This window comes from Prionailurus bengalensis, chromosome C1, assembly GCF_016509475.1.
Source record: "Prionailurus bengalensis isolate Pbe53 chromosome C1, Fcat_Pben_1.1_paternal_pri, whole genome shotgun sequence".
NCBI lineage: Eukaryota > Metazoa > Chordata > Mammalia > Carnivora > Felidae > Prionailurus > Prionailurus bengalensis.
In genome coordinates, this window is record NC_057345.1 from 7,183,236 (window position 1) to 7,204,850 (window position 21,615).

The 21,615-nt window shown below is 43.7% G+C and overlaps 1 protein-coding gene across 8 annotated transcripts in view; it reads left to right on the forward strand.

The window, feature by feature from the left end:
• UBE4B (ubiquitination factor E4B) overlaps positions 1-21,615 on the forward strand; it is a 123,049-nt gene that overhangs the window by 57,574 nt on the left and 43,860 nt on the right. For 4 of the 8 annotated variants that reach the window (XM_043578500.1, XM_043578504.1, XM_043578501.1 and 1 more), the window contains exons 4-11: positions 4,289-4,376; positions 5,602-5,746; positions 7,363-7,588; positions 8,034-8,444; positions 9,261-9,410; positions 16,380-16,521; positions 17,393-17,493; positions 18,716-18,830. In XM_043578500.1, the coding sequence (XP_043434435.1) occupies positions 4,289-4,376; positions 5,602-5,746; positions 7,363-7,588; positions 8,034-8,444; positions 9,261-9,410; positions 16,380-16,521; positions 17,393-17,493; positions 18,716-18,830 (1,378 nt within the window). The remainder of the gene's footprint in view (positions 1-4,288; positions 4,377-5,601; positions 5,747-7,362; positions 7,589-8,033; positions 8,445-9,260; positions 9,411-16,379; positions 16,522-17,392; positions 17,494-18,715; positions 18,831-21,615) is intronic. The other 4 variants (XM_043578502.1, XM_043578505.1, XM_043578507.1 and 1 more) reach the window with 2 other exon arrangements.

The window sequence follows — 21,615 nt, forward strand, 5'->3', positions numbered from 1 at the left end:
GACAAAAGACCTTCAGTGCAGCCAGAGAGAAAAAAGAGATCGTCTACCAAAGAATGATAGTTAGATGTCTGAATGATGCAAGTCAGATGGTGGGATAATAGTGTCAAACGCTGAAGGTAAATTAACTGTCCACTGGGAATTGTGAAGCCTTGTGCACCAGCCTCTGAGAAGCACAGGTGAGATAAAGGTATTTATAGATTCAGAAAACAAACACACGCAGACATCCTGGTAGTCTGCCACTTCTGAAGACCCCAGCTGTTAACAGATGTAGTTGACGAAGAAGGAAAGTGATCTCAGGACTAATATCTGAGATGCACGAAGGAAGGGTGAGTGAATAATAAATGTGGTAAATCTAAACAGACAGGGGTAGTGTAAAACCATGGTGACAGTATATACAATAATATCGAGGGAGAGAAGTGAAAAAACGAGTTAGGTACAACATGCTGGATAGCAGTAGCATGGAAGGGCAGGGGCCGGGGGAGGTCATTAGAGCAAGCACTGACGTCCCTGTGTACTTGGGAGAGGGGTGAAAATACTGGCCAACTTTTAGATTTTGAGTTAAGGGTACTTGATACAATTTCAGGGGTGGCCACTAAGAGAACAGGAATGGAGTATGTTTTCCACAGCAGTGAAGGGAAGATATGGAATGGGGGTTGGGAGCCTGGGGGGATGGAAGCACAAATTTTAAAAGAAAGACAAATGGCACAAAATGAGACGGTTAAAAGAAATGAAGACTAGCTCAGTAATCACAGTGAAAGGCTTAGATCCGGGTTAAAAATGAAACAGAACCCAGCTTTATCTTGGTTTACAGAAGACATACCTGAAGCAGTAGGTTAGACCTTTGAACGTTTTGTTGGAAGTGAAAGAAAAGGGAAAGATATCCCATGCACGTACTAAACAAGAGAAGATTGGGGTAAACAATAGATTAGTCTTCAAGGCACAAAATACTACTAGACATAAGCACTGCGTATTGTTTAACAGTAGGATGTAACAGTTTCCAAAGTGTACACACGTGCTTGTGCGACAACAACAATAAGGCACGTAACGGTAGAACTAGAAGAAAGTGGCACATATTCATAACGGGAGATTTTGACACATCCCTTTGGTGCACGGACAGATCAAAAAGAATGAGCGTCAGCAAGCATTTGAACGAATGAAACAACACAGCTAACAAGGTGGATCTGATCCTTTGCACTCGACAGTTGGAGAATGCGCATTCTTTCCTAATATCCAAAGACCGGAGAGTTTCAGAATGCAGGATCAAACCGATCATGTTTTCTGACTAGGACATTAGGTTAGGTAATTAATGCAGGGGAAAAGATGTTAAAATCCCTCATACATTTGGAAATTGTTAAAACAGAGCATGCGCCTAACTAGAGATCAGGGAAGAAATTTGGAATTACCTGGAACTGAACGCTAACAGATATGACACATTATGAGCTTCATGTTGCAGCCAAAGCGGTTCTTAGGAGAAAGTATAAAGCTCTAATATAAATGAAACAAGGAAGAAGAGACTATGGCTAAGTATTGAAAATAGGAACCCTTGTCTTGGAAGGCTCTTGCCCTGGATATGCGCGTGGCTAACCCCCTTCCTGTTTGTACTCACGTGGCATTTCTCAGTGAGGCTCACCCCATTTAAAATGGAAAGTCCTGCACTCTCCGTTGCCTTTTCCCTACTCTTTTTGCTTTATTTTCTCCGTAGCATTTATCATCGTATGATATGTTTTACTTACTTATTATATTTATTGTTTATGATCTTTCACCCTCGAATGAGAAGGTAAGCTCCATAACACAGGGCTTGTATTGTCTCTTTTGTTGGTTCATTGACACACACCTAGAACAATGCCTGCATAGAAGGGGGAACCCAGTGATATTTGTTACTGAAAAAGAGGATTCCATGAAAAATTGTAAATATGCAACATGCAAGTAAATATGAAAATTTGGATAAAAATCAAATTCCTAGCAAAACATAATTCTCCCAAAATGGGCTCAAGAGGAGAGAGAAAGCCTGAATAATCAAAAACCATGAAATGAATTGAATCGGTGTTTAAAAATTTTCCAAAGAAAGTAGCTTGCCCATATAATTGTATAGGTAAATTCTACCATTCCACTTGCACACAGATTTTTCCAGGTAATTAAAAAAAATAGGGACTGCTTAGCAACTCAGTTTACAAAGCTAACGAGACCTTAATATCACAACCAGACAAGAATAATATAAAAGAAACAAATTACATGGCAATCATGCTCGTGAACGTATTTGCAGAAATCTTGAGATACTGACAAGTCAACTATTGCAACACATAAAGAGCAGACAGAACTTCTCTGGGGCTAGATGCCAGGATAGTGGTTACTGTGGGCTAGCGTAGTTGTGACTGGAAGGATTCGAAGGGGGCTTTTGGGATGCTGGTCACGTTCTGTTTCTTGATATGGGCCCTGATTACATTAGAATGTTTCCTTTGTGAAGCTTTATTCAGTCAAACACATACGATCATCTGTGGACAGTTCTGTGCAGATATTTCAATCATAAGTTTAGCTAAAAGTGTCAGTGTAACGTAACATGAGCAACATGGATTTATCCCAGGAACGCAAGGGTGCATGCAGCATTTGAAAATCTACAAATATCATTCACCACATCATATATTAAAGAGAAAAACCATACGATCTTGGTAGTTGGAAGAGTTTGATAAAACCCAACATCATTTCATGATAAGAATCTTTGCAAACAGCAAACAGAAAGGTGCACCCTAAGTGGACAATACGGCAGAGACAGAGTTGAGCAAATATTTCACATGCTCCCCTGCGTTTCCAGTTTCCCGTGCAGTTAGATTGGGGCCAAGTACCTCGTTTTGTCCAGTAGACCGTGCGTGGACGTGACATGTGTCACTTTTAGGTGAAGGCAGTTGAGCCGATGCTCCTCCTCCATCGCTCTCTTCTCTCGCTCCAGTGACCTTGGAGGCTGTGTATTGCAGATGGCATAGATTAAAGATGGAGTAAGGATGCTTCACTCTCACCAGACTTTGCGTAAGCAAGAAATAACCCTTATGGTGTTAAGCCTCTAAGATTTCCAAGTGTTTGTGTGACCACAGCATAGCCTACCTTATTCTGACTGATAGAAAGGACATCTCTCAAGAAACTACAGCAACTCTCATACTCAGGGGTGAGAAATTAGAAGCACTCTCTTTAAAATCAGGGATAAGAACAAAGATGGCTGCTATTTCTACGTCTGGTCCACGTGGGGATCCTACCTAGTGCAGAAAAACAAGTAAGGATTGGAGTGGAAGAAATAAAACCGTTCTTATTTGGAGATGAGATTATTTTCTACCTAGTAAGCCCTATGTGTAAGTGTACAAGTTGCTCCTAAGAGGTCTGTATCAGTTATATTACTAGGTACTAGCAACAAGAGATTAGACAAGTTAATTTTTAAAAAGGTACCATGCACAGTTTCAGTAAAAGATACATGGTACCTAGGTATAAGTTTAGAAAAGAAGTGAAAGACTTATGGAGCAAATTATAATAGTTTATTGAAAGACTTTAAAGAAGGCCTAAATAGTTGCAGAAAGATACGTTGTCCATGAATAGACGCAGCATAGTGATGCCGTTTCTCCCCAGTTGGATCTCACAAGTCAATGAAATTCTAGTCAAGATGCCAACAGGACTTTTAAGGAGTCTGTGAAGCTGATGCTTAAGGATGTGTGAAGAGTAAAAGGCCAAGGATGGCCAAGACTCTCTTGAAGTAGGATAGTGAGGTGCAGGCTTTGACCTAGCAGATACCGAGATTTACTGTGAAGTTTTAGTAAGATAGGATGGGGTTTTTTGGGGGGGGAGGAGGGGGAGACAAATTATCAAATAGAAATAGACACATACATACATTGCAGTTGGACCTGTGAGAGGTGATTTCATATTAGTGTTGCAAGGACGGTCATTTCAATAAATGGTGCCGGGAAAATTTTTATTTAATGTGAGGGGAAAAAGGTGTTTGTACTTAACCAGGTTTTTGTAGTAAGGCTCTGATTGTATCTATAGAAAATACGCTCTAATTTGTTTTTGGAAGTGAGCCTAAGGAAATGACCACTTAGGAGCACTGCTCCCACCAAATATAGGAGACAGAGTGTTTCTATCCTAATATATGAAGTGCTCTTAAAAGTTAATCAGAAAAAAGATGAACCTTTCTTATTTTGCTTTCCTGACTGATTTTGATCGATACTTGAGAACTGTCCCTCAGCCAGCAGCTATGACACAGGGTAGATTTATAAAAGGTAAAAGCCTTATTTGTCTTTTGTACTTAAAGCATGTCCCAGGTGGATGTGGATTCAGGAATCGAAAATATGGAGGTTGATGAAAACGATCGGAGAGAAAAAAGGAGCGTCAGCGATAAGGTTGGTAAGAGATGAAACCCTCGCTTCTGGTTTTGGTACAGGTAATATAAAGAAACACCCCTTCCTTTCTTATGTCTATGGAGTCTGTTAGAGCAGGCCACCCCAACCCAGCACATCCTCTCTTTTCTTCTTCTGAGGAGAAACGCACAGCCTAGATTGCCCTAATGGAAGGGTAGCTCACTTTTTTTAGTCTGGTCAAATCCCTCCATTCCTTTGTGTTTCAGATCCATAGTTTTATCAGTAAATGTAGTTTGTGATGAGAATGCATTTAGAGGTAGTTTGGACTTTTTCTGTTGATCTTTTTTGCTTAAGCAAGTAGGTCATCACATTTTTGGTAGCATTCTGAGGAAAATGGTTGTGAAATCCAATAGCACTTAGAAGCCGAGGTCTTTATATTTTGTTATCATCTGAGCTTAGTTCCCTATGTTTAGCAAAAGAGATGTTTTCTTGGGGCGCCTGGGTGGCTCAGTCGGTTGGGCATCCAACTTTGGCTCGGGTCATGATCTCATGGTTCATGAGTTTGAGCCCCGTGTCGGGCTCGGTGCTGACAGCTCAGAGCCTGGAGCCTGCTTCCGATTCTGTGTCTCCCTCTCTCTCTGCCCCTCCCCTGCTCGCTCGCTCTCTCTCTCTCTCTCTCAAAAATAAATAAATAAAATGTTTAAAGAAAGTGTTTTCTTTGGGGGGTGTCATGGTGAAGAACTGGTAGAGATAATTGCATCTCTTTCTGTGCAGCAAATTATGAGTGTTGAGCAACCCGTTTTGGTGATTCTGTTGGACTGTGGCCTTTTACTGGCATGACGCTTTGTTTTGCAGAGTTCTTTTGTGCTTATGGAGCTCTTTTATATATATATGATATTTTATCTGTGATGGAGACTAGTGGGTAACATTAAATTCTGGAGAATTTTTTGGATGAAAACGGGTTATGTGTGTAGAATGTTTACTTGGTCCTTTGGAACTCAGAAAAGGAAAGAGATAAGATGTAGGTATATCCTTTATTCATTTACTCCCTTGGCGATTACCGGTAATTCTGCTCTTTTGTCCCCCCACGCCCACCCCCACAGCTTCTATTGTAAACTCGTGAAATCGCCATGTCACAACTTTGCAGTCATAGTAACCAGCTTCTTGTTCCCCAAGTCAGTCGGCGCACAGTTGCATGCATTTCTAAAATCCCCTCATTCATAAATGAATTTCTTGAAATTAACCCCCCAATCTTCTTCCCCACAAGGAGCCTCCATCGGGTTCTGAAGTGTCCGAAGAACAGGCCTTACAGCTGGTCTGTAAGATCTTTCGTGTCTCCTGGAAGGACCGGGACAGAGACGTCATCTTCCTTTCTTCTCTTTCTGCACAATTTAAGCAGAACCCAAAAGAAGGTAGGAATCTAGCTCAGCTGCTAAGAGAAAATAAGAATGTAAGATCCTTGGCCTTGGCCATTACCCACATTCACTTTCTCTTGCTTTGGGGTTGTAGTTTTGACCATCAGAGGTGCTGTTGTTTGGCCACTTTCCACTGATCTTCCTGATACATTGGTTTTGTCCTTTGATGATCTCTCTAGAAGAAAACTGTATAAATATGCTAATGGTCTCCATTGTTTCCGAATTGAAGTTATTAATGTCTCTAATGAAGTGGGAGCATACTGGGTGGTCTCCAGGGATCCCGAGAGCTGCTCTGTATGACCTCTACCTGCTTTAAGTGCCTACCAACTCCTGTGTAGACAGTGGAGTACATTAACTTGATTGAATGCTTCAGAAGATAGAACATATTGATATTTTGCTGTTTCCAGGATTCTATTTTAAGAGGCTACCCTAAACCACACTCGTATAACAAATTAATAAAGCTTTTAGCAAGACACCAGCATTAAAGGGCACTGTCACTCTTCTTTACAGCAGTCATTTGGAATGCAGAAGAGAGAGGGGTGGTGTGGTAGTGCGCCTTTGCCTGTCACTAGAATATAACCTCCCCGGTGGCAGGGATTTTTGTCTGTTTTGCTCACTGATATAGTGCTAGTGCCTTCTACAGAAGGCTCTTAATAATTCCTCAGTAGATCTACTTTAAACGAAGTGCACAGAAGATCATCTTTCCCTTTTCTGTGCTGCCCATTTTCCATGGCAAGAAAAGTCCCCTGTGTTCCTGGCAGACACGTAGTTTACTTCTGATTTTACTGGGATCTTCTTATTAACTGGTCACAGACACGCTAAGCACCTGCATGTTTCTATCCCTGCCACTTGTTATTTTTACTGGAAACCTTAAGATTCTTAAATCTGGCTTGTGCATATATGAGTGATAATTTTTAGTAACCAAATCAGACAAGATTTACGTCGGTTACAACTTTTGTCTATTTAGTGATATATAAAATGTATCTAAAGACTTACAGTAAGGCATTGGGGAGCTGCAAAGAATTAAGGAGAAAGTTAGAAAATAGAATTTTCTCCGGAAAGCCAGATGGTGACTAAATGTTAAACCTTTCATAAAATATTTTGAACCTCACATTTGATAGTTTTACTGTACATAAAACATACGTAGGTGAAGAAATATGAACCCAGCTTTGTTTCCGGTATATGATAAATAGACACCTGTATTTGGGAGTGGCTTCTTTTTACAGTTAAATGTATGTCAGCAGCGATTCTCATTGGCTACACTCCAGTTTTCTTTCTTTTTTTAAATAAGTTTTGTATTTTGGAATAATTTTAGATTTACGGAAAAGTTTTAGACACCGTGCAGGGAGTTCCCGTATATCCTTCACCTAGGTTTCCCCTAACGTTAACATCTTATGTAACCACAGTGTATTTGTCAGGACTAAGATCTTACTATTACTTCCACTCCAGACTTCATTTGGATTTCACCGGGTTTTCTACTAATGTCCTTGTACTGCTCCAGAATCCAATCCGGTTGCCACGCTGAACCTCTGGTTTAATATGGGTTACTCAAGGACTGCCTATGTATATGAGGAACCATGTGTAACCTCTTCTTTCTTCTGCCTTTCCAACAGTGTTCTCCGATTTTAAGGACTTGATTGGCCAGATTTTAATGGAAGTGCTAATGATGTCTACCCAGACTAGAGATGAAAATCCATTTGCCAGTCTGACGGCCACATCGCAGCCAATTGCGGCGGCTCGGTCCCCGGACAGAAATCTCCTGCTAACTACCGGCTCCAACCCAGGAGCGAGCCCCATGTTCTGCGGTGTGGGCTCCTTCGGTGCCAGCTCGTTGTCTAGGTCAGTGTGGTTCCTTTCGCACATCTCATTGGTAGTAAAACAGCCACGAAGTATGTAAGAGAAGGGACTCTTCCCTCATGGGCCTTTGTCCTGCAGACTATGGCATGTATTGTATGTGGGTGGATGCATTTAGCCATTGCAGGAGGTGTGGTCTTTTCCGCTGGTCTGTTTGGCTTCCCATGGTTAGGCTCTTGGTAAGTTTTGGAAACAAATGGCTGTATATATCGTACATTAATCCTTGGGAAGAGGGCTTTACCGTGTTGTAAATGTAGCCTCTAGATCCGTACAGCAGTTCGATTCTAATGATTTAGATGAGTCTGAAAGACGCGTACACTTGGCGTGTAAGCACACTATTCTTTCAGAGCTTGAGATTTTCCTTTGCAGCTGTTTACCTCAAGTTTGTCTTCCGTTTTCTCTCCTTTCTCCTCTTTCTCAACTGCTCTAGCCTCTATGAAACGAGCCCCGCTCCCAGTACGAGTTTCTGGAGCTCGGTGCCGGTGCCGAGCCCGTCCGTTGCCTCGTCCCCTTGCCGTGCAGCCAGCCAGCCGGCTGCGCCTTCCGTTACCCTCAGTCCCCACGGGGCGGCTTCGGGGGCCGCCGCGGGGAGCCAGCCCTCCTCTCCACGGTATCGCCCCTACACGGTCGCCCACCCGTGGGGGCCTTCCGCTTCTGCCCCGCGGTCCCCAGGCATCTCCACTCTGTCCAGCTCGCCCGGCCGCCCTGCCCTCGCTAGTAGCCCTCAAGCAGTGCCTGCCAGCTCTCCCAGCCAGAGATCCTCCAGCCTGGGCCCACCTTTACTGGCCGCCTCGCCCAGTGCCGCGAGCAGACGCCCCTCATCCCTAAGGACCTCTCCTAGGTATTTATTTATTCGGCAGGAGAGCTGGGTGCGTGTTTGCAGTGCAGGGAGAGGCGATTAACTCGGTTTGAAAGAACTGGCGTGTGACACTGACCTCAGTTGCGTGTGTTTTTCCGTTTGGGGTCATTAACCCGTGCGTCTAACTAGTTCGGTAGGCTCGCGCCCGGACTCCTCGCTTCTGCCAGGCTTTGCTAACTGTAGAAAGTGTGGGTGCTCCGTTGTGTGTCCCTTTCTTCTTGCCCCTCGCTCTTCCTCCTGACCATACCAAAAAAAAAAAAAAAAAAAAAAAGAAAAAGAGAAAGAAAAAGAAAGAGAAAAAGAAAAAGAAAAAAACCAACAACAAGAAGTCGCTTCACTTTCTGAAACCTAGCTCACCTGTCAGTCCTCATCACAAATGAATTCCAGAGGCTGGGGGCAGTTTGTAGGCGAGAGCTGGGGCTCGTGGGAGCCCCTCTCAGCTCTCTGTACTGTTGCCAATCGTAGTTGAAGCGCAGTCAGCCCGGGGGGTGGTGGGAGCAAGTCTGGGCTGGTGCCCCTCACCCCCGATCACTGCGGCTGGGCCGGTGTTTGTGCCTTGACGCTCTGATTCGAGCCTCTCAGAAAGAAGCGGCGTCAGCATTCCGCTAACCAGTGCCCCCCGCCCCCTCGCGGACGCACCTGTGCATTTATGTGATGGGGGTGAATGGTGTCCCTGCATGTCAGCAGGCAGAACTTTCAGCGTAACGTTTAATTTAAAAGGGACAGGAGTTGCGAAAGCTTTCCATCTCTTGTTTTTCCTTTGTTCCCTCATGACCTTTTTTGCTTTTGTTGTGGTAGCATGCACGACAATCCTTTCTCCTTCCTCTTCCTCGCGCTTTCTGGCGACAGTAGTGATGACGATGAAGAAGATGATGATGATGGTGATGATGGTGATGATGAAGGTGGTGGTGGTGGTGATGAGTTTTCTTGTGTCCAGTTTGGGTCCAGGTATCAGAGGAATGGAGCCTCACCCCTGCATGTGCCTAGGTGCTTAGGAACTAACTGTTGTGGGCCCTCATTAGGGGTGTGCTTTGAGTCTAGACAGGATAGGGTCAGATGAGACAGTCGGGAGAGTTAAGACTGGGAAACCTGCATGTACCGAGGTGGTAGGACCTTATCACGGGGTAAAGTGGCACATCAGGAACACCCTCATTGTTGCCCGGTAAGTTTAGAGGAAAACTTACGCGTAATCATTGGTCAGAAATACAAGCAGCAGATTAAAGATCGGTTGTCGAGTTCACCCACCCTGAGATCAGAAACGAGGGGCCCTTCGTTTACCTATCGCGAGGGTTTTTGTGAGCTGCCGGATATGAGCAACATGTATTCCGTGAGGCATGTTTTCTTACATACAGCTGCATGGATTGCTGCTACTTACGAATGGCAGAGGGGCCGGGATGGCGTTTGTGTGTGTGCGTGTCTGTTTCCCCCCCACCTTTTCCACCCCCACTCTGTCTGACGGTCAGTCTGTCGAAGAGCATGTTGGGCCACACTGTCTGTTACAACCGTGAATCTGGTTTCACTTCTAGCCTTCAACCTCACCAATCACCACCTTGGCCTCAGCGAAGCCAGACCCTTGTTTAGACAGCCTTTGGAATGGCAGCAGAGGCTAAAACACAGTTCACGATGCTGCTGACTGTTCGTTCCCCCCTGAAAACCTGAAAACCCCCCTGAAAACCCTGAAAGCACTGTTTGGGGTTCTAGGTGACTTTGGGCAAGAAAATATAATAGCACCTTCTTTCTGAACCTCTGACTCATTGTCTTACAATTTTGCTCTGAAATCGAAGTTTCCACTGGACTGACTTGGTATTTGTGCCCAGCACTGTTCAAAAATAACTCCAGGCTATAAATAGAGACAGCAGTAGGAGTTAGGTACACTTCATTAAATTTGACAGTGTTCAGAAGAATCATTAGAGAGAGTATATAAAGAGAGAAAGGAGTGTGGGTGCAGGGTTGAATATTGATTCAGGAGGGTTGATATTTGTATTGGGTTGAACATTATATTACTGTTTTCTCAAGTAAATTTCCCAAAGGTAGAAGTGTCTTTTTCATGTAGATAAAATCCTACTTCCCGATTACAGTAATGCAGCAGGCATCCTTTTTTTTTCTTTAATGTTTATTCATCCATTTTTGAGAGAGAGAGAGAGAGACAGAGAGCACGAGCGGGGGAGGGACAGAGAGAGAGAGAGAGGAAGGCACAGAATGCGAAGCAGGCTCCAGGCTCTGAGCTGTCAGCACAGAGCCCGACGCGGGGCTCGAACTCACAAACCGTGAGATCATGACCTGAGCCAAAGTTGGATGTTTAACCATCTGAGCCCCCGAGCCCCCGAGCAGGCATCCTTTTTAGGAGTCAGTTTCCATACATGATAAAAGTGCTTTGTTACCTGTCTTGCTGTAAATTGTAGGAGAAATGCTTTCTGTCCCTGGCCTGTTTAATTCCAGCGTGCTCTCACAAAGATTTCAGATTGTGTGCTGCTGTCACTAGCGCTGCACTCCCAGCATCCTGACCTTGTCTCTGATCTAGATTCTGTGGCCACAAGGAGAGAGAACGGACTGTGTAATAATAGCTCCAAATACTTACTGAGCCTCGTGTGCCAGACCCTGAGCCAGCACACTGCACGCATTATCCCTTTATCCTCACGGCGGCCCTCCCAATTACCGTAAGGAACGTGGGGACAGGGAGGTCAGTCACATGCCTGGTACGTGGCAGGGCCCGAGTCCAGAACTCACCTGCTTCACCCCCACTCGCAATAGGACCTGTGTCGTTCTTGCTCCTCATACTAGTTATTTCGCTGCCCAGTGTTTATGCTTCTACTCTGTTCCTTGGCAAGGAAGCACCAACATTTTACTCGGTAATTACAAAATTCCATTCAGTTGGCAGGTCCTTTGCTGGCTGTTAAAACAGAATCTGATCTCTCCAGATTTTGGCAACTTCGAGTTTTTGAGTAGATCTCAAACAGAATGTGAGAGGATGGGTAAAAAAAAAAGTGGTAACTGATTAAAGCACACGGAGAGGAACTCGAGAATGCTTGTGGGGTCAGAACCAAGAAGAGGTCATAAAAAACCTTGTCAGTTTGAGTGATCAGGAAATAAATAGTTATTTTCTTTCTCCCCCTTTCTAATTGATCTTCCCAGAATTTTGTTTACTGTGAAGTAAGCAATTTCAACACCTACTTCTTGCCCAGTGATGTGAACGTCATAGAGGAAAGAATCAACAGGGGCCGCATCTGTCTCCCCTTCTGCTTGCCCGGTGGAGTTGATGCTGGAGTTGACGCGTTAAGAATGTTTTTGGAAATAGTTGGGAATACATTCGTATGCTAATTATCTATAGTGGTGATGAAAAGGACTAATTTAAGAACGGTGAAACATTCCTGGGGCGCCTGAATGGCTCAGTTGGCCAAGTGTCTCACTTTGGTTCAGGCTCCGCATCGGGCTCTCTGGTGTCAGCACGGAGCCTGCTTAGGATCGTCTTGTCCCCCTCTTTCTGCGCCCACCCCCCCCACCCCCCCCCCCGCCAAGAGCACAGGCACTCTCTTTCTCAAAATTAAACACTTCTAAAAATTTGAAAGAAAGAAAGGTAAAACACTCCTTCCGTGATGTTCTATAGCCCTCTGTGAAGAGAGCTATGGGAATTAGGATCTGCTTGTTGTCGGAGCGGACACGGGGAGCGAGAGCATCTTGTATAAGGAGAACATAGTGGTTCCTCTGAGAATTTTTCCAATTGTATCCTAGGAAATTGATGATGGGAAAGAAATCTGTTTTTAACTGCTTAGATGTTTCAGCGAAGGAGAGAAAATTTTGACAGTCGTGAACCTGTGTGAATAGAGAAAGGGAAAATCAGCAAGTAGTGAAAAATGTTGACGTTTCCATCACCACTTGGCAATGAAACTTGGAAATAGTTCCACCACGTCTGTGTCCAGACCCTCCGGTAATGTCCCTTGTCGTGCGGAGTAAAACCCAAAGCCTCGCCCTGGTGCACGAGACCCTTCGTCTCGTGTACACCCACGTGCGCACACACGTGTGCATTCCTCCTTTCTAACCTCACGTGCCTCCACTTGCCTCCGCCCTCTGCTGCTCACGACCCTGTTCTTGACCTCACTTGGCATATTCCCCGCCGCCTTAGGCCTTCACACTTACTTCCTCTCTTTGGATGGCCTGCCCCAAGAGGGCTGCGTGGCTTGCTCCCCGCTGACTCCCTCGGGTCTCCGTGTGCATGCTGTCTTATCAGAGGGTCATATCACACAGCGTATAAAATACACGCGCGCGCTTCCTGCCCGTCTCTGTCACCATGCTCTGCTTTTATTTTTCTTCATGGCGTCTCTGTGTTGTTTTGGACTGTTCCCCTCTAGAACCTACTCACCACACAAGCAGAGTCTTGATCTGTGCGAGTTAGTGTGCTGCCCCCAGAGCCTACGACAGTGCCTGCCATACAGAAGGGACACCGTGAACGTTCGTTCGATGAATTGACATTGCTCGAACCTGTACAGCTCTGACTTTGCCTTGCAGTGCGAAAACACAAAACACTAAAGTCTGCATTCCAAAAAATGAGTAAATAGGAGGGTGCGTTATAGAAAAAATGAAACTGCCATGGAATCCTTTTAAGGAACACTTTTCTTGGTGCCTTTCAAATGGGATTCGATTTGCACAGGTCTTATGCATGCGTGACTCCCCAGGAAGATGTTCATTGGCTTTTCAGAAGCATTCAGCTGTATTTCTATTATGCAGAGTAATTACATTCAATTGGACTGTTGATGTAGTTATCAGAAAATGGCTCGTAAATCCTCCCAGAGGGCAGTGTAACTTTGTAGATAACTTGTAGGACTTAAATATGACGTATTTTCAGTGTGGTATTCCACGTGTCACAGTTGTAAAAGCATCACGAATTCTGGGATGATTTTTTTTTTAGGGAAAAAAGTGAAATGTTACTTGAAAACTTTGCAGATGTTTATTGGTAGCCTAAACGTATGCACGTAAACACGACACCACTTTCTCCCTCAGTGTCGCGTTCAAAATGTGAGTACAGCGCTTTCACTCGGAACCTGAGGAGCCTTGTCAGTTTTGCTCGTTGAGACCTCTGTGTAGCATCGTTGGGACTGGCTGCCTTTCCTGCTAGGGTCATGGTTTACTTTAGGATTGATTCTAAAATTTGTGATATATGGACAAGTACTGGAGTTTTCTCTACAGTTCCAGTTCGGTTAAATTTTGTTTCACTTTTTGGTCTTCCTCTCTTCTTAAAAAGTCAACGGAAGTGTCACTTGGGGTCTGACCGACGATCACCAAAACGTAGCCGCCTCTTTTAGCTTTGAACATTCTCTCATGTATTCTGAGCGCCTTTGTTCGCATTGCCTGGCGTAAGACCAGCGATCTTCTACATACACTGTTGCTTTTCATGATCTTAGCGAGATCATCGTGGAGATACCTCAGCTGGCTTTGAGGTGTTCACATTTAAGTTAAAATTAAATGGCAAGCGTTGGCTAAGAATGGAACCCACAGCACCCAGTGTCAGTGCATGACTCCATGTGAACTGGGTCACACTGACCCCTTGCAACTGGCAAGAGCCTGTCGACATCAAATATGAGGTGCTTTTCATTTCAGAAATGTAAAAACGTGAAAATTTTGGGTCTCGTTACCAAGGAAATTGTATAGTTGAACTTTCTCGTTTTAAACAGGAGGATGGTCTGTTTTCATTCTCTTCCACAAGAGCCACTCAAAGGAAGATTAGCCTTAGTTGTGTGTAGGTAAAGCCTGTGTTGGTAAAGTTCATCTTTGGAAGCACAGGGAATAATCCAGTCACTGAGTCACCAACATCAGACAGAAGAAGAAAGAATTGCAGTTAGTTTGAAACTAAAATGGTGCGGTAACGGAAATAGCTCTCGGGGCGCCTGGGGGGCTCAGGCGGTTAAGCGTCCGACTTCAGCTCAGGTCATGATCTCACGGCTTGTGAGTTCAAGCCCCGTATCAGGCTCTGTGCCGACAGCTCAGAGCCTGGAGCCTGCTTCGGATTCGGTGTTTCCTTCTCCCTCTGTCCCTCCCCTGCTCACACTCTGTGTCTCTCTTGCTCTCAGAAATAAACATTAAAAATACATCTATAAAAAAAGAAAATAGCTCTTTTTCTCCTTTCTCCTTCTGGGGATTCATCTCTTATATTTATATTATATCTGTGGGTGGGTTTTTCTGTTTTGTTCTTATGGTTGCTTTTTTTTCTTTTTTTTCCTCCCATTGCTTTCTATTTCCTTCCCTTCTGTCAGACTTGTAGAGTAGGTTGTAGGAATTCAGATTTGTAGACTCTGGGCTGAAAGCCTTGGATTCAAAACTGGCATTGTTTTCATCTTTTTAACGTTAATATCATGCTTTCATTCCAAGGTCAGTTATGTATCCACTTGACCCTTCAGCAACAGGGTTTGACCCACGTATGTGTGGATTTTTTGGGTAAATACAGTATGGTATACCTCAAATGTATTTCCCCTATGATTTTCTTAATATTTTCTTTTCTCTAGCTTAAGAGTAATACTTAAGAATATGCTGTAAGGATGCAGTATATAATACACATACAAAATGACATGTTCATCGACTGCTTGGTTGTTGGTAAGACTTCTGGTCAATAGTAGGCTGTTAGCAAAGTTTTGGGGGCGTCAAAAGTTAAATGCATGGACGTGGCATCCCTAATCCCTGTGTTGTTCAAGGATCAACTGGATTTTTCTGAAATTCTAAGGTCAATTACATATATATTCCAAAATTAGTTATGTATATATATGCACCTGTCTGCATAGCGTATTGTTTATATCTCAACCCCTGTTGGTCCTGTGGGTTTCTAGCCTTTAATTGTCTGCCCCAGTTGAAGGAGGCTGGGTCTCCAGTTTGCGATCTTTTTCCCATCCTTTATCATCTTTCCTATATAATTTTGGGGGCTACGTTTATCTTTTCTCATTTTCTTTTCACCTCCAAATTTCTGCCCTCTCCCTGTGCCGTGATTACTCTCCGTGTGCCTTTTGTGTGGGGATCAAATAAATCTGTGAGTCAAACATCAGATTTGGTATGTGACTTGCTGATGGACGATCTGTTCTTTAGTTTCCTCACACCCAACCCCTGAGACAGTGTTTGGCGTTGGTCTCAGAGAATAGTTACGACCAATCATAAGTGCTTCGTGTTGTATCCTGCTTCTGATTTACAAAACGCTTCCACTTGCTCTCACTTCAAGCCTCGCTGCTGATGGGATGGGGTTGGTTCTAGGCTCGGGCAATCAGGAAGCAGTACGGCTGGGATCCAACCCAAGTTTGGATACTCCTAGTGCAGGATTTTTGTTTTGTTTGTTTTTTACTGTGCTCCCTTGCCTCTGTCGCTGAAAGTTTTGGAAGTCTTTGTGTTCATAACGAATACTTTTATGTTTCCTTCTCTAACTGGACAGATTTCCTTTTCTGGTCCTATTGCCAAATGGTGGGTGAAGGCCTTTGAGATTTATGGCAGAAGTCACGAGGAGTATTCTGTTAGTCTTTGTCGCTTCACTCCCGAAGCGTTTGATCACAGCAGTAGCATAGTCTGGTTTCAACTTACCAGTGTGCCCGAGTGGAGCCGGCCAGCTTGGTTTTAGTACATGTGATATCCCTTCAGATGCCTGGCACACGGTGGCAGTTCTTAGCCCTCCTGGCTTCGTAAGCTGCCGTTCCCAAAAAGATAAGAAGTCGGATTTCTGATCCAACTCTCTTCTTAGGTCAGTAAAATGTTTACTAAGAGTTACTGCTGTTGGCCTTGGAGCAGGTGAAATCAGAGGTCAGCTCCAGGCTTGGCTGCATGGGTGTCTGTGTTTTGTCCTGGGTGCAGGGATCCTAACAGGCTTTCTGCTACAGAAATGCAGACTCTAGCAAAAATAATCGATTCCGAGAAGAGAGAAGAATCATCGATTTTCTTTCCTCTTCTCCAAAGTTTGGGAGCCTCTGGTGGGACAGGTACTTGGGATTCCTACAGTGACCATTTCACCATCGAGACCTGCAAGGAGACAGACATGCTGAACTACCTCATCGAGTGTTTTGACCGAGTTGGAATAGAGGAAAAAAAAGCACCAAAGGTAATATGAAATAGATGCATTTCAAAAACCCACAAAAACCTGGTTATTTTTTGATAAATAATCATCCCTCCCGCCCTTCCAAGGAACATTCGTTTATTCGGTCAGGAAAATGGTTCTCAAGCATGCAATATGCACCAGGCACCGGACCAGGAGCTTGAGCTATATTAGGGAACAGAACAGACAGAGATCCCTACCTTCACGGAACTCACATTCTAGTGGAAGGAAGAAGTGATGGGGGCAAGTGCCATTGCCACCAGCGACTTACAATAATTCTGATCATTACAATTTCCCTGATAATTTCCGAGAGCCTGTTGCAAATGTAATAATCACCCGCATTTATGGAGCGCCAACACTGTGCGAGGTTGGGTGTTGTTTTTCTTGTCTCGGTAAGCACACGAACCTCAGGGACATTAATTGTCCGTCATCACATAAAAATTACAAAATTGGCTTTAAATTCTGGAAGCTATACTTTCTCTGCTGTTTCGTGCAGACTCTATTATTATTTCCTTCCCAGTTCACTGTCTGCTTCTAGTTTTCCAAACTAGTCCTCTTGTCCACCTGTTAGTTATGCTTGTGAAGGGCTTCCCCGGGCTTTGTTGCTCGTCACCATAGCAAAAGCAGAGAGCATGCCCACATCTGTGCGGTCCCCCATTGGTCACCCCGCACTTCTGCTCGCTCTTCTCTGACCATAGATTTCAGCGGAGGCAGCACACTTGGAGGATAGGGTTACTCTGGTTGGTTCATTGTGAGTAAAGCAAGAAAAAAACGTGCCGTTTCCCGGAGATCGATCTCTTCTGACTCTTGTCAATTTGCAGCAGCACAGCATTCTTTTGTTTGTTTGTGCAGCCCTAACCTGCGCCTTTCATTTCAGATGTGCAGCCAGCCAGCGGTCAGCCAGCTTCTGAGCAACATCCGCTCACAGTGCATATCCCACACCGCGCTAGTTCTACAAGGTTCCCTCACACAGCCAAGGTGGGCAGAACCGTACTTGCTCCTGTTAACAGGGAGAGGACCCTGTGCATCAGCGGACGTCAGGCTGCCCAGCCACCTTGCGCCACCTTGGACGATGCACCCTCTCACCTGTAAAACAAAAAGTGGTGACTTTGTTGAGGTCACTTTGACTAGGTGACCGCTGAGGTCCCTTCCCTTCTCTGGAACAGTGGGAAAAGAAAACAAGCCACTCTCTGCCTGCTTTCTTTATGGACCATTGTTGAAATATGTCAACGTCAAGGCAGGAAATGAGTATTTAGTTTAACAGCAGCTGCTTGAAATCAGGGGAGGTACTTGGAAAAGTGTGTAGGTCATCGCTTTCCGTATATCATACAATCGCTTTCTGTTATTCAGTAATAAACAAAAGTGGTAGAATAGTTAATTGGGGAATCACCAAGGTATACTACATTATTCACTGGTTGTTTCTGAGGCTCCCATCAAGGTTCAATATAGTTCAATAAAAGTATTTGCAGATTTCATGTATTTTCTGAAAAATATCTGAAGGAAACACGATGCAGAAATATCTAAGTTAAGAATGGCAAAGTTACAACATTTATTTGTTCTGGATGTTGTCCTGCTATTTTCTGTACCATAACCATATGTTTTTGAAACTTGTCACAAAGAAGGAAAAGGAAGGGGGTGCCTGGTTGGCTTAGTCAGTGGAGCATACACTCTGGATCTCAGACTCGTGGGTTTCAGCCCCATCTTGGGTGTAGAGATAAATAAATAAACTTCAAAAACAAAAAAAACAAACAAAAAAAAGAGAAGGAGAAGGAGGAAATGGTTAAACATGTAAACATGTACCAAAACATAAAAAAAAAAAAATTCTATTAAAATTAATAAGAGTTTTTAAAAAGTTCTCAGCTACTGCTGATCTTTTCTTTTCAACTGGATGAGACATAAACAAGTAAAAGAGATACATAAGGCTTCCTTTTTGGGGGTACTGCTTTATTTTTAAAGGGTCGAATGTAGGAAAAGATGGATTCTTTGAAACTTTCCATAGTCTCTCGTTAAAAAGACCAAAAAGGGATTATTAACAATAGGAAAGGTGATCTTTTGCCTAAAACCGTTACGTAGAGTATTTGGGAGATTCCAAGTTTGACTTTTGACTGGACCCTTCCGCTGACGTGACAGCCCGTGTGCCGTGTTGTCACCCAGTGAGGAGCTGAGCCATCACAGTCCTTGTCTTTTTGTGGGTTGGCAGGTCCGTGCTCCAGCCATCCTTCCTGGTGCCGTATATGCTGTGCCGGAATCTCCCGTATGGCTTCATGCAGGAGCTGGTGAGAACCACTCACCAGGACGAAGAAGTGTTCAAGCAGGTGAGGGTTTGTGAGTTCGTTACGGAAGCTTTTAGCCGAGGAGCTCCTGTGCTGATTTCTAAAGGCACCATGTATTGGAAACTTCTGTTTCTGACTGTGATCTGCATGCATTATTTGCTCAGAGAGCTCTGCTTGAGCTTGCTTTTTCTTTTCTTTTCTTTTCTTTTCTTTTCTTTTCTTTCTTTCTTTCTTTCTTTCTTTCTTTCTTTCTTTCTTTCTTTCTTTCTCTTTCTTTCTTTCTTTCTTTCTTTCTTTCTTTCTTTCTTTCTTTCTTTCTTTCTTTCTTTCTTTCTTTCTTTCATGTTTTATTTATTTTTGAGAGAGATACTTGGAGTATGAGCAGGGAAGCCGGGCAGAGAGAGAGGGAGACACAGAATCTGAAGCATACTCCATGCTGTCAGCACAGAGCCCGACGCGGGGCTCGAACTTGTGAACCGCAGGATCGTGACCTGAGCCGAAGTCGGACCCTTTCTCTCTTGAGATGATTGGATTGACAGCTGCATTGTTCCAATCATTTGTCCACCTCAGTCAGTCAAGCATCGAGTGTTTTAAACAGTGCGTTAGTGCCATGGGAGGGAAGCACTAGCAGGCCCAGTCCCCGATTTCAAGGCTCTTTTAACACAAGAATACCGAGAGGTAGCATGAGAGACAATGTGCGTTTGCCGGTTGAGTCATATTGGAAATTAGTTCCCTGAGTTTACAGAAAAAGAGCAGTAAGTCAGTGACTAAATTAGCTCCGTGGCAGTCTGCGCACCCATAGAATCTTCTGTCTTCTCACCACTAAACTGGGAATGAGATCTCATGTCTTGCTAATGACTTCTCTCATTAAGTAGTCATACAGTTTTTATATCTCGCCGTGTGAAGTCAAGTGGAAATGCAGATAGGGGATATTTTGTAATAAAGCTATTTATTTAGCCTCAAATGTCTCTCCATGGTGAAACTTTGGCATCGCTTTTGGTGGTTGTTTTCCGGCCTGTGTTGTGAACGCTTTGCCACAGCAACGTTCACACAAGCCACATCCCTTGATGGAGGGATTTTTAAGACATTTTCTTACAGTAGACTGTGTGATCATGAAAGAGTAGCTGTCATTGATAGGATTCCTTGTCATCTATTTGAATACCTAGTATTATTTGTCACTATTAATTTTAAGGCCTTTGAAATCTCAGGAATTGTGTTTTACCAGCTTCCCAAATATTAGTAAAGGATGAATCCCGGAGCCAAGCTCCCAGTTAGTATTGTGACTATGTCTGGAATTCCTCGAGTACTTTCCTTGGATGTGTCTAGAATTCCTCGAGTACTTTCCTTGGATGATGGTCTTGTTGACTTGCAGGAATACTTAACGCAGCATAGTGAGCTTTCCTTCTCTAGAAAGGTAAGCGAACTCTGTTGAAAATAAATAGCTGTCTCGCGAGGTTCAAGCACACACTCTGGTGTGTGTGCGATGTGCACTAATTAGATTCCTTTTCCTATTCTACGAGACCTCATTTGAGGAACCCAGAGTAGCTTTAGCTATGTAAAACCAGCCCAGTGATCAAGGGCGTGGCGGGGGGGGTGCTCAGTTAAACGTCCGACTCTTGGTTTCGGCTCAAGTCATGGTCTCACGATTCATGAGTTCAAGCCCTGTGAGGGGCCCTATGCTGACCGTGCAGAGCCTGCTTGGGATTCTCTCTCTCCCTCTCTCTCTGCCCCGCCTCTGCACTCACACACACACTCTCTCTCCCTCTCAAAATAAATAAATAAACTTTAAAAAACGTTTAATAAAAATAGAAAGGTATAACATCAGCCCAGTGATCAGCTGACAGGGGTACTGTGCCTATTTTATTCTAAAGAAACTTACACAGAGTTAACGCAGTGACCTCTTTTTTTTTTTTTTTTAATTGAGATGAAATTCCCATAACATAAAATTAACCAATTCAGTGGCATTTAGTACATTCACAGTGTTGTGCAACCACTATTGCTTTTTAATCACAGCATTCTGATGCCTTTTCTGTCACTCAATCTCGAACACTTCTTCTCTGTCTTACGAGTTACCTTGTATTTTTTCTAGAGAGAAATAAATGATGAGCGAGTGGACTTTGAATCACCAACAAACATATACCGCACAAACACCACACATATACCATACATAAAATCCATCAAAAAATAAAAATAAAAATACATAAGTCACAAATACCATAATGCTTGACTATTTGAGAAATATTATACCTCATAATACCTTGTCTACCGTAAATTAAATCCTACCTGCAGAAAAGGATAACTCTATTAGAAGGATAAATACGATAGCATTCTGGGGGAAAAGTTTGAGAGTTTTCTAGTGACCAGTTGTGAAATTTATTTTTGGTGATTTGGGAAGTTCAGTTTTGTTTTTTTCTTGATTGTAATTTCGTCATTTCCCCGACCCCACACCTAAGCTTTACCTGTCCGTGTTTAGCTAGCTTCCAACAGCACGTTACTTCTACCCTGATAGTTTGAGTTGCAGAAACTAGAACCATCTTTTCCAGAGCTGTCTTTTTATCTCAAGACACTCCACAGGCACTTTGTAATCCAGGGTACTTTTTTTTTTTTTTTTTTTTTTTTTTTTAAATCCTGTGCTCCTTAAATGAAACTGCTTGATACAATGGGACGAAATGAGTAGGAGAGGGAATTTGTCAGATTTTCTAGTGGCTTGATAGGATACTCCCATTTCAGCTTGTTGGCATTTGGATTGTCAGCTGTTGTTTATACCATTTTCTACTTAATGTTATTAGTCTGGAATCCCGGCCAGCTCCCTAAGTGTGTCAATCAG